The sequence below is a fragment of the Microcaecilia unicolor genome, chromosome 8 (genome assembly GCF_901765095.1).
Source record: "Microcaecilia unicolor chromosome 8, aMicUni1.1, whole genome shotgun sequence".
NCBI classification, from domain to species: domain Eukaryota; kingdom Metazoa; phylum Chordata; class Amphibia; order Gymnophiona; family Siphonopidae; genus Microcaecilia; species Microcaecilia unicolor.
In genome coordinates, this window is record NC_044038.1 from 87,883,508 (window position 1) to 87,896,677 (window position 13,170).

The 13,170-nt window shown below is 49.0% G+C and overlaps 1 protein-coding gene across 1 annotated transcript in view; it reads left to right on the forward strand.

The window, feature by feature from the left end:
- The first annotated feature begins 1,370 nt into the window (after positions 1 to 1,370).
- The window catches only part of LOC115476569 (sialoadhesin-like), a 176,066-nt gene continuing 164,266 nt past the window's right edge, over positions 1,371 to 13,170 (forward strand). The window contains exon 1 of the mRNA XM_030213002.1: positions 1,371 to 1,533. Coding sequence (XP_030068862.1) covers positions 1,493 to 1,533 — 41 coding nt within the window. The 5' untranslated portion in view covers positions 1,371 to 1,492. The remainder of the gene's footprint in view (positions 1,534 to 13,170) is intronic.

A 13,170-nucleotide genomic window follows, 5' to 3' on the forward strand; every position in this document is an offset into this window, starting at 1 on the left:
AGAATCGATGTCCTGTTGTCCGCTGTAGGCTTTGTTACCTGTCTTGTGGCCCTGGCCGCTGGCGGTTGTTTCTTGGAGCATTGGGGTGGCATTCCTACAAAGGAGACACTAAAAGAATTGATCATTAATAAAGCCTATATCCATTACCCACATGTGGGAGGCACTACAAGGCAGCTAGTACTGCCAAGCACTTCTGTTTATCAATCACCCAGGAGAGCCTATAACTATAATTATAAGAGGCTATATCACGCTATGCGGCCCGGCACCCTCGCTAAATGACGTTAAAGTCATTTTTTAATGTAATATTATTATTATTTATTTATATATTTTTTAAAAAATTTGGGGGGGGGGGGGTGGAACCACAACATGTGTATCCATGAGTAAATATATATTCCTTTTCGTTGTTTAGGAGTAACAAATTTTTTTTTTAAAAGCTGTACTGCCATCTGCAGACTGAAGGTAGACACAGCGACTGCATGATCACCAATTGCTTTTTGCAGTGTTATACTATGCTGCCATCTGCAGGATATTAGTAAGAACTACAACTCTAGCTGCAGAAAGCATGAGGTCAGGGTGTAGCCAGCCCGGGGAGGGGGGTGTTAAAATGATTGACATTGGCTTGTCACTTGATGCCGGCAAGGCTGCCGTGCCTGATCGTGCTAAAACGCGCCATGCTTGTTTCTCTCTCTCTGCTTTCCTCTAAACCCCGTTTTTTTGTTTTGTTTTTTTATATTAAGTACTACTTGCACCTGTGGCTTGCACCCCCCAGCGAGACCCCGGGCACTGGAACCACTCGGCCGCATGCACTCCAGGTGGCCAATTGGCTGCAGAGAGATTCCTGCCTATGCCGGCATGTTTTAACTCTAAACCACTTTGTGACCCGCAATGTACATGACCGGGACGAGCAAAGAAGAGGGCCCAAAGCGACGCTCGCTCCCCCGCCGCTCCCTGTTCCCTGGGAGACCTCAGCTAGCCAAACTCGTGTCGCAAGCACAGCCAACGTGCAGCAGCTGCACTGCATAGGCGCCCGGTATAAGAGGCTTGGGGAGGCTTAGCCACAAGCCCCAAGCAAGCCGCGTCCCTCACGCGGGTTGGCGAGCGCGGTTCTCTACGATTGGCTGCAGCGTGCTGAGGCTTCACGTCAGACTCGAAGATGTTTGGCGCTTGGGGCTGCTGCGCCTCGTGTGGCGTGTGTAGGCTGGTTTCGGCCTACAACATCAGGCTCGTCTGGCTGGCTCCGCCTCCTAGGGTCTGGATTGGCTCCTCAGGTTCTGGACTCCTCCTGCCTTGTGATCAGGAGCCTATCAGGAGCGTTTCCTGCCAGCTGATTCTTTGCTGCTCCTGCATTTAACAAGGAAGCTTTCCCTCGCCTCAGCCGCGTGTCACCCGCGCTCCTCTGACCTACTTCCAATCCTCTTGTTCCCGCAGGGGTGGCACGTGGCAGATGGAAGGCTGCAGGCAGACCAGGCGTTAAACACTGCTGCCAGCATGGATGAGGAGCGAGAAGAAGAAAGAAGAAACCAAGGACTTCAGGTCATATCAAATTTCCTTGGAAAAAACTCTGGACCAGGAGGGGGGGGGGGAGGGGGAAAAAGTTGGTGCCATGGTATAGGGGGAACAAACAACTGGAGAGATGCTGCACCACAACAGAGAGCGCTACAGAGGGCGCAGTGAGAGAGGCACAGATGCTGGATACGGGGGGCGAGAGATGAAAGAGACAAAGATTTTTTTTTGGGGGGGGGGATAGGAAAAATTTTGGACATAAGGAGACGGGAGAGTTGCTGGATATGTTAGAGCATAAGAATAGGGACATGGAGGAAGGATATGGTTAGAGAGAGAATATTGGAGATGGGCATATGAACATAGGGAGCGAGCACAGGGTAAGGATACTGAAGATGCCATGGAGGGGTGGTTGCTAGGAACAAGGATACACAGGGATGATACTGGACAATGGAAGGGTTTGAGACAGAGGGGTGATATAGGGAAAGGGATGATGTTAGACATGTAGAGAAGGATATAGACATAGACTATGCAGGACAAGGAAAGATAGGGACACCGAAAGGGGAGATGATGTATCTCTGAAGATAAAGATACAGAAAAGGGAGATGCTGAATTTGGGGGCAAGATAGACGCAGAGTGGCATAGCTAGGTGGGGTGCAGGGGGAGTGGTCGCTCCCCTAAACAGCTCGTGGCAATAAATATTTTTTTCTGCTCCCTTCCTCCCGAATCCTCTTCTGCCCGTCTCTCCCCTCCCGTCCGTGTGGTCACTTTTTACTTCCCTGAATCCTTCTCCCCCTCCTGCGCAGCACCGGCGATTCAATTCACAGTCAGCCTTCTGCCAGCGTCGGGGTCTCTCTCTCCTCAGGCGCATCCCACCTCTGCGGAAAACAGGACGTTGCAATAGAGTAGGCGGGACGCGCCTGAGGAGAGAAAGGCCCCGACGCTGGCAGAAGGCTGACTGTGAATCGAATTGCCGAAGGCTTCAGGGATGTAAAAAGTGACCACGCGGATGGGACGGGAGAGACACGGGGACCAAAGCTAAGAGAAAAACTAAATGCTCAGACAGCAAAGGTAGAAAACATTTTTTTATTCAGAATTTATTAATTGGGATATGTCAGCATCTGTGATATTTTGCATGTAAGTTTCAATTTTTCTAGTATTGCTGCATGCTGAGTCTGACTTCTTGAGGTAACTTTCCAGTTCAGTATTTTGCCTTCATATCTGTTGTGTCATGTGTTTTTCATGTGTGATCAAGATGCAGTATTCTGCTAGCGTGTAGTATTTGCGGCCCTTTTTGTTTCACTAGGTTGTGTACTGGTGTTTTAGAGCCCGGTGTAATTATAGTGCTGCCTTTCCACACATAAGGTTGCATCTTGTCTTGTCCTTGGAATTAGTGCTGTTATGGTTTGGAAAGGTTATGAGTGTGTTTTTGCACAAGTTTGTGTATAGTGTTTTGCAGTGGAGAGATTGTGTGTTGGCCTTACTGAGGTGGCACCAAAACGTCAGAAAGGGTGTAGAGCCTAAATCATGACACACTACTCTTCAAGGATCTACATATGGTCGTTAATAAAGGGAGCTCATTGTGAACACTATCCACCGTAAAAGGGTGTTTTGTGGCTCTACATGAGAATTGTGATATTATGATTCCTTGTTTCATATTGTTGACGGTCTGCATTTTCCGTATGGGTGGTATATTGGTGTATTAGGTCTGCCCAGTGTAATATTTATGGTACAGTAAGATTCTGAGTGTGTTTTTGCACAAAGTTGTGCATAGTGTCTTGCAGTTGAGCGATTGTGGTTAGTATATGCTTTAAGCAACCACTTTATTCTTTGACATATGATACCTATCTAATATCTAAATTTAATAAAAGGTATTAATTGTGATTATTTTATTTTTACTTATTTTTTTTTCTGTGTTGTCAGACAATTATGGATGTAAGCCCTGCCCCTGGCCCCACCCCTAACCCCACCCCCTTTAGCCTCCCCAAACAGTTGGGCCACCGACCGCCTATGACTGCATCCGACCCAGTGCCACCGAAAAACACACTCCCCATGTCGCACAGCGCTGCACCGGGCCACACGAGACCACCGACCCCTGCCCACAGCGAACCCGAGCAATGTGACTACTTGGCCGCATGACTTGGCTGCCGAGGGACTCATCATGCCACAACAACAATAGATTTTTAAAAAAGGAAACACACGACATCCTCGCATGTCTGAGCCAGCCAGCTAATCGTCCGAGCCGCGGACAATGCGCCTCTTGCCACGCCGCTCCGAGAGCCCGCCAAGTCCCGGGGAAACTTGCCCCTCACCACATAGCGACTCGGACCCAATCCTTCGTCGCTCCAAATGCAGCCAGGAGCCACCTTTAAAACCCGGCGACACCCCCTCCCCTCTCTGTGTGTGCGTTGTTGTTGGGGTTTTTTTGTACATACCCTGGGTTGCAATCAGCAAGCTTGGAAATGGTCACTGCGAGTCTGGGCACTATATCTCCTGCTTGCCTATGCCGCACGGGTGCTCGTAGGGAGTGAATGCTGCATGGATGGGACACCAATTGGCTGAAAAAAAGGGGGCAACCGAAAGAAGTCTGCGCTGCTCTACCTGGCCCCGATGCCGGAATGTGCCTTCTCTAAAGGTGAGTGCCGCGTGGCCATTCAGGAGCATGGAATCAGCGCTGCTTCTCCCGTGCTGGTTGGCACAAAAAGATTTTCTGCTTCTTTACCTGTGTCTTTTGTGTCTGTCGCCCCTCCCTCCCTCCCCTTTTATTCCTTAACTCTTTCCCTACCTCCTCCCTTGTAACTACTCTTTGTCCCTAGTCTTTCCCATACCCCTCATCCCCTCCCCCCTTGTCTTCGCTAGCCTTTGGCCTGTTTGTGGGTGGCATCCCCCTACTGGGTCTGCCTCTTTCTTTACTGCTGTTTGAATGGGTGGATATACAAACAACAATTGAAATAGTTACTGTTGCAGTGTACCAGACTTGCTTACTGTTCTGTAACAAGCACATTTACCCTGATGATTGTACCATTAGAAAAAACTTTGTGGTGGATGTAGCAATACTGATTCAGAAGCACTCAGCAAAACTCACAGGCAATCCAGCGCTCTATGCTGCTGGTTGAATGGATGGATATACATACATCTATTTAAATCATTGCTGTTGTAACCACATATACCCTGATGATTGTATCATTAGAAAGAACTTAGCAATCCCAATTGAGAAACACTCAGCACAACTGGCATGTAATCCAGTGCTCTTTACTGATACTTGAATAGGTAGATATACAATCACCTATTTCAATCATAACTGTTGCAACATACCAAACCCCCTTTAAATATTAAAGCTAACAACATTAGGCTGATCTGAATACACAAATTTCAATCAGACATGGAGCTTAGAGCAACTGGCTTAGAAAAAGTAACTGACTTAGAAATTGCACAGATAAAACAGTTGTGCTGAGTGTTTCTCAATTGGGATTGCTAAATTCTTTCTAATGATACAATCATCAGGGTATATGTGGTTGCAACAGTAATGATTTAAATAGATGTATGTATATCCACCCATTCAAACAGCAGTAATGAGTGCTGGATGGCCTGTGAGTTGTGATTAGTGCTTCTGAATCAGTTTTTTTCATGGTCACTGTGTAGTTCTTTTTAATGATATCATCAGGGTAAATGTAATTGTCACAGAACAGTATGATGTTTTTAGGTAGTGTTTACATTAAAGTTAATTTCTATTAATTTGAGTTACTATCTATTAGAACAAGGAAACCCATCTAATAGGCATGTTTCACTGATTCTTTTAACAAAAAATTACTAAATATAAAGTGAATATTAATTTCAATGTTTTTAGATCATTGAATGTGCATAAGAGACAGTGATTGAGGCCAAGCATTGTGAGATTTTATTTATTTATTTTATTTTATTTTGTATTTGTTAGGTGGTTGTATGACTACTTTTAGGAGTTCACTTTGCTTTTTACCTACTACTACTTACTACTACTTAACATTTCTAGAGCGCTACTAGGGTTACGCAGCGCTGTACAAATTAACAAAGAAGGACGGTCCCTGTTCAAAGAAGCTTACAATCTAAAGGACAAAATGTCAAGTTGGGGCAGTCTAGATTTCCTGAGTAGAGGTGTAGTGGTTAGGTGCCGAAGGCGACATTGAAGAGGTGGGCTTTGAGCAATGATTTGAAGATGGGCAGGGAGGGGTCCTGGCTTATGGGCTCAGGGAGTTTGTTCCAAGCATGGGGTGAGGTGAGGCAGAAACGGCAGAGCCTGGAGTTGGCGGTGGTGGAGAAGGGTACTGAAAGGAGGGATTTGTCTTGAGAGTGGAGGTTACGGGTAGGAACGTAAGGGGAGATGAGGGTAGAGAGGTAAGGAGGGGCTGCAGATAGAGTGCATTTGTAGGTTAGTAGGAGAAGCTTGAACTGTGTGCGGTACCTGATCGGAAGCCAGTGAAGTGACTTGAGGAGAGGGGTGATATGAGTATATCAGTCGAGGCGGAAGATAAGACGTGCAGCAGAGTTCTGAATGGACTGAAGGGGGGATAGATGGCTAAGTGGGAGGCCAGTGAGGAGTAGGTTGCAGTAGTCAAGGCGAGAGGTAATGAGAGAGTGGATGAGAGTTCGGGTGGTGTGCTCAGAGAGGAAGGGCGAATTTTGCTAATGTTATAGAGGAAGAAGCGACAGGTCTTGGCTATCTGCTGGATATGCGCAGAGAAGGAGAGGGAGGAGTCGAAGATGACACCGAGGTTGCGGGCAGATGAGACAGGGGCGATGAGGGTGTTATCAACTGAGATAGAGAGTGGAGGGAGAGGAGAAGTGGGTTTGGGTGGGAAGACAATAAGTTTGGTCTTGGCCATGTTCAGTTTCAGGTGGCGGTTGGATATCCAGGCAGCAATGTCGGATAAGCACGCCGATATTTTGGCCTAGGTTTCCGCAGTGATGTCTGGTGTGGAGAGATAAAGATGGGTGTCGTCAGCATAAAGATGATAGTGGAAACCATGAGATGAGATCAGGGAGCCTAGGGAAGAGGTGTAGATTGAGAAAAGAAGGGGTCCAAGGACAGATCGCTGAGGAACTCCAACAGAGAGCGGGATACGGGTGGAGGACGAACCATGAGAGTGTACTCTGAAGGTACGATGGGAGAGATAAGAGGAGAACCAGGAGAGGACAGAGCCCTGGAACCCAAAAGAGGACAGTGTGTCAAGAAGTAAGTTGTGATTGACAGTGTCAAAAGCGGCGGATAGGTCGAGGAAGATGAGGATGGAGTAGTGACCTTTGGATTTGGCGAGGAACAGGTCATTGCAGACTTTAGATAGTGCCGTTTCTGTCGAGTGTAGGGGGCGAAAGCCGAATTGAAGCGGATCGAGGATGGCATGAGAGGAGAGAAAATCAAGGCAACGGCTGTGAATGGCACGTTCAAGTATCTTGGAGAGGAAGGGTAGGAGGGAAATGGGGCAGTAGTTGGAGGGACAGGTAAGGTCAAGTGATGTTTTTTTGAGGAGTGGTGTGACTACAGCATGCTTGAAGGTGTCCGGGACAGTTGCAGTGGAGAGAGAGAGGTTGAGGATATGACAGATGGGGGGGGGTGATAGTAGGAGAGATGGTGTTAAGTAAGTTGCTGGGGATGGGGTCTGAGGAACAGGTGGTGCATTTCGAGGAGGAGAGGAGATGGGCAGTTTCCTCTTCGGTGATATCAGGAAAAGAGGAGAAGGAGGCCTGGGTTGGTTGGTTGATTGAGGGTGTGGGTTATAGGATGAAGAGGAGGAGAGGGGTTGGTGGTGAATTCGAGGTTGATCTTCTGGACCTTGTCGCGGAAGTAGTCAGCCAGAGATTGAGGAGAGAGTGAAAAGGGGTGGGAGCGGAGGGCACTTTGAGGAGGGACTTGAAGGTGGCGAAGAGACGACGAGGGTTAGAGCTGAGGGAAGTAGTCAATTGGGTGTAATAGTCCTGTTTGGCGAGGAATAGGGAGGACTGGAAGGAGGATAGCATGAATTTGTAGTGAATGAAATCAGTATGTGTACGAGATTTCTTCCAGAGGTGTTCAGCCAATCGGGCGCAGGAGCGAAGGTAACGAGTGCTAGGGGTCAGCCAGGGCTGGGGATTGGTACGCCTTGTGGGATGGGAGATGGACGGTGCAAGGGTGTCTAGAGCAGAGGAGAGAGTGGCATTGTAAGTGGAGACAGCCTTGTCGACAGACTCGGAGGACATGATGGAAGGGAGCAGATCAGAGATACTAGAGGATAAGGTGGGGGGGGGGGGGGGGGTCAACAGCCTGGAGATTCCTGGAAGTAGTGGTTAGTGTTGGGCGAGACTGAGGGGGAAGGTGATGAAGTGTGAATGTGATCAGGTGATGGTCAGAGAGAGGAGGAGCTGATGCGCGGAAATTGGAGGACGAGCAGGTAGAAGAGAGGACGAGATCAAGACAGTGGCCAGATTGGTGAGTAGGGGTGGTGAAGCTCAGTTGGAGGTTGAAGGAGGAGGTTAGAGTGAGGAACTGAGAAGCGTATGGGTTATCAGTGTGTATGTTGAAGTCACCGAGAATGAGGGATGGGGATAAGGGCTCAAGAAAAACGGAGAGCCAGGCATCAAAGTCGGTAAGGAAGGAAGGGAGGGACTTATCAGGGGGGCGGTAAATGACTGCAACTCTGAGTGGCAGCGGGTAGAATAGACGGATGGAGTGGACTTCAAAGGATGAGAAGCAGTGAGACTGTGGTAGGAGGAGAGGCTGAAAACTGCAGGAGGGCGAAAGTAGAAGCCTAACGCCGCCACCGCGGCCAACTGGTGGGGCGAATGAGAGAAAAGATATCCTCCGTGGCATAGGGCCGCAACTGAGGCAGAGTCGTCAGGGGTGAGCCAGGTTTCGGTTAGGGCGAGCAGTTGAAGGGAATGGGAGATGAAGAGATCGTGGGTGAAGGAAAGTTTATTGCAGACCGAGCAGGCATTCCACAGGGCACACGAGAAGGGGAGGGAGGAGGGGGGAGGAGGGGAATAGAGATGAGATTGGAGATATCACGGAAACGGTTGCATAGATGAGACGAGGACGAGGACAGGTGTGGGGGACCTGGGTTGGGATTGATGTCTCCTGCGGATAGCAGGAGGAGCAAGAGAGTGCGGAGAAGGGTGGGGGAGGTAGGGCGACGAAGGCGACGAAGACGGGATGCGCTTAGGAGGAATGGGGAAGGGTTCATGGCAGGAAGGAGGTGTTGAAGGTTGAGAGCTAGGAAGGAGGAGGAGGACAATAGGGATGGTGAGGTGGTGGGGGACAGGGGTGGGTAGGGTATTGCAGTAGTGAGCAGGACGGGAGTGGACATGGATGGGCAGTGAGTTCATGTGGTATACAGCGGTGGGAGGGGGAAAAGATTAGGGAGGGACAGGGCAAGGAATAGAATGTGAATGGGGGCCATAAGTAGTAACTGATGTGTTCACGGGGGCAGGTAGAAGGGCTGGGAGACAGGCAGGTGAGGGTGAGCAGTCGGGCAGGAGAGTGATGAGCTGGCAGGAAGATGGACTGGGAGGCAGGCAGGTTTCAGGGTGAGCAGTCAGTCAGGAGGGTGAAGGGCTGGTAAAGTGGCAGGTTGTTGATGGGCAGACAGGCAGGCAAGTTGAAGGGCTGACAAGCGGCAGGCTGATCGATTGGCTAGCAGGCAGGCGGGCAGGAAGAGGTGATTGGCTAGAAGGCAGGTTGATTGGCTGGCAGGAACAGGTGATTGGGCAGCAGGCAGGCAGGAACAGGTAAGTGCGGTGGAGAGCACAGCAGCAGGACTGGAAAAAGCTGGAATGGTTTGGAGCAGAAGAGAGCAGAGCAGTAGGATTGGAGCAGGCTGGAACAGGCAGGAGCTGGCGGACTAGAATGAGCTGGATCAGGCGGATTGGAACAAGCTGGAGCAGACGGACTGGAACAAGCTGGATTAGGCGGGCTGGAACAAGCTGGATCAGGCGGACTGAAGGACTGGAGCAAGCAGGGAGAAGCTGGATCAGGCGGACTGGAACAAGCTGGAGCAGAATGACTGGAGCAAGCAGGGAGAAGCTGGATCAGGCGGGCTGGAACAAGCTGGATCAGGCGGACTGGAACAAGCTGGAGCAGATGGACTGGACAAGCAGGGAGAAGCTGGATTAGGCGGACTGGAACAAGCTGGAGCAGATGACTGGAACAAGTAGGGAGAAGCTGGATCAGGCAGACTGGAACAAGCAGGAAGAAGCTGGATTAGTGTAATATATGGTAACATATATTAAATGTTTTTTTCTGGGGCTCTGGGGGGGGGGGGCTGTTCCAGGGTGCTGGTGGATGCTGCTGGCTGGAAAAGGTTTAAAGTTTAGTTTGGGAATTGTTAATGGAGTTAGCTGAAGAAAGTGTGAGATGTTTCTTAAATGTGGTTTTATTTTTCAAGAAATAAACCATGATTAGGTGGGGATTGTACTTTAAAATGTTCCTTTCTGTTTTGGGTACAAGTCAGGTTAAAATTGACTTTGAAATTCTCTGTATAGGAAGTTTTGCATTTACTTCAGTGTTGCCAGGTGGAAAATTTTTTTCCCACCCAATCCAGCACAAAAACCGCCCAAAACCCGCCCAAACTCAAACCCCGCCCCTGACACCCCCACCCCCGCGTCATCACCCCCGCCCCCGCCGTCATTAACCCCGCCCCCGCCGTCATTAACCCCGCCCCCGCCGTCATCGGCCCCGCCTCCTACGTCACTAACCCCGCCCCCCGCGGCCGAAAAAGCCGCACAAAAAACCGCCCTGAAGCCCAAAAAACAGCCCAAAAAACCGCAACCCGCCGCGGGCAAAAATTTCCCACGGCGGGTCGCGGAAAACCACCCAATTGGGCGGTAAAACCGCCCACCTGGCAACACTGATTTACTTCTATGGGGGAGGGAGATTCTAAACAGATCAGAGGGAAAAAACAGTCTTTAGCTGACAAGCTGATTGGTTGAGTGATGTCAGGTGTTCCTCTAGTGGGGGTGAGTTGCCAGGGAGACTGCTGAGCAGATAGAGCAGGGAATGACTGTGATAGAAACGTATGGTGTGTGTCTGTGTAAAGTAAGAGGAATAAAAGTATATTTTATGAGTTTAAAGTGAAATGTGACATTGAAAAAGGGTACTTTGATATTGAAAGTGAGTGAAGGTGAGCCTTGGTACTGAGAATGAGATGATTTGAGCTTAGAAGTGAGTACTTAAATAAACAGACTGCCTTTCTCATGGTTGTATTGCTGAATACATGTGGGGAAAACTGGTGTGTTTCAGGTGAGTGAGAACTGTACTTATAGAAAGCTGTGAGAAATTTTAAACCACATTTAGTTTGGTTTGGAGTGAAACAGAGGTATGTCCCTGCATGCAGTGAATGGAATGGTTAAGTTTTAAGGGAATTTAAGGTCATGGAAGGTGGAATGAGCGTCTGTATGCAAAGGTACTAAGAGGACACATGGCTGCCTAGCCTGGTAAGAGTGAGAGAGGTTGTGCTTTGTGCTGGGAATTGTACTAAATGAGAAAGCCTATAAGGGAGTCAGGAAATAGTGTATAAGGATTTAAGGTTGAAGGTGAATTTGATATTTGGAATACAGGGTTTGGAATCTGACTGCAGATTACAGAAAATCCTACACTGCTTCTGTATGAGTGTGCTGCATTTTCAAAACAGATCTGATAGCTGTGCAGGGAAATGTTATGTTTAGATGTGAAGTCTGTGAGATGCAATGTTGAATCACCATTTGAATATGGAATGGGTTACTGTGTGAGATCTCTGAATGCAGTGTGAAGCCTGCTGGATTTTAGAACAGGGAATCAACAGTGAGAAATAGGTTTTGTAGTGAGAAGCAGGGAGTTTTAAGGGCTTTACCTCCATTTATTTTCTTTATAAGTGAGGTTTTAGGAAGAAGAATTCTGTAGATCATCCGCTGAAGGATTTCCAGATGAGCTCCAACGCAAGAAAGACATCATCTAAGTAAATTCAACTACAGCTAAGTGACATTGCCAAGGGTGTTGAACAGAATATATGATTTTTTTCACAACATTTTAAGGGAAAACAAAGGAACAGACCATCAGATATTAAAAATCCATGAGATCCCTGCAAAAACACCAATAGTGCACACAAAGAGACCAATTTTTACATCAGGAAAGAGAATAACTACAAATATCTGATTTTGATAAAAGACAATTTAAATACTTATCTGAAAAGGTTCTTTTCTGCCTTTTTAGGTGAAACAGACAAAGTTAAGGGTATACATCTAGTTCTACATTTGAATGTTGAATATGTTATTGCAGTTCTATTAAGCCTCACACTAATTGTGAATTTGAGTTTATTTGAATGAAAATTTGCTTGCATTTGTATTCAATAAAGAAAAGGATAATTTGTAAATCTGAAGGTGCGGTTCTTCCAGTTCAGGAACAAATCCTAAATTTAGCTTCTTTTCCTCCTTTATTCTTTGAGAGTAAAGGACGAGGTTAGTTTATTTGTTCCACTCCCTCGGCTGTGAGTGTGTGTTCCCTGGATATTCGCCACGGCTACAACCATCAGGTATCTGGGAGCACATCACTACAGTCCAGCCGATAGGGGTGGTAACATTAGGCGGGCTGGAACAAGCTGGAGCAGATGGACTGGACTAAGCAGGGAGAAGCTGGATCAGGCGGGCTAGAACAAGCTGGAGCAGATTGCTGGAACAAGCTGGAGCAGATGGATTGGAACAGGCAGATGGATTGGAACAGGGAGAAGCTGGCTCAGGCAGACTGGAACAGCAGGGAGAAACTGGGTCGGGTGGACTGGAACAAGCTGGAACAGATGGACTGGAACAGGCAGATGGATTAGAACAGGCAGAGAAAAGCTGGGTCGGCAGACTGGAACAAGCTGGTGCTAATGGACTCTGCCTCCTCACGGTCTCTGTCCCTGCCCCCGTCGGCCCGGTCACACAGGTCACTGGATCGGCGGGCTGGAACAAGCTGGTGCTGATGGACTCTGCCTCCTCACGATCTCTGTCCCTGCCCCCGTTGGCCCGGTCGCACAGGTCGCTGGATCGGCAGGCTGGAACAAGCTGGTGCTGATGGACTCTGCCTCCTCTCGGTTCTTGTCCCGCCCCCGTCGGCCCGGACGCACAGGTCACACCCCGACTCCACCGCAGGATGGATCCCGGTCTCGTGGTCTGCAATCCGTGCCCAGGCCGTTCCGGCCAGGGAGTGTGGCGGCAGCACACAGGACCTCGGGGCATGACCAGCGCGGCAGGCTGCAGTCCGCCCGATCTCTCACACAGGAACCCCGAGCCCGGGATCCTCCGGAGTGCACGGGCAAGGCAGAGAGGCCGCGGGAGCCCCAAGCAGTCGGACGACAATGAAGGGGACAGGCCGCAGCCACGCGGCAGGCAGACAGCCACGATCAGCCCCGGGCCGCTCACCCGCGCAGGAGACCAGAGAAGCCGTCGCGGTCCAGCAGTCCACCGACTGGGTCCGACACAATTCCGGTCCAGTCCGGTCCAGCAAAGGAAGGCCCAGGATGGTTCAGGTGGGTCTGGTACTTCGGGGCTTCAGAAGCTTGCCACGGAGCTCCTTACTTGTCGGCCATCTTAGTCTCCCCTATTAGGTAGGTGATATTTAGTATGTACGGTCATTCAGTTATTTTAGTGTTATATATCTCCACTTATCTGTCTTATGCAGTTCTGTTGATATATATTTTGTGTTGATATTAT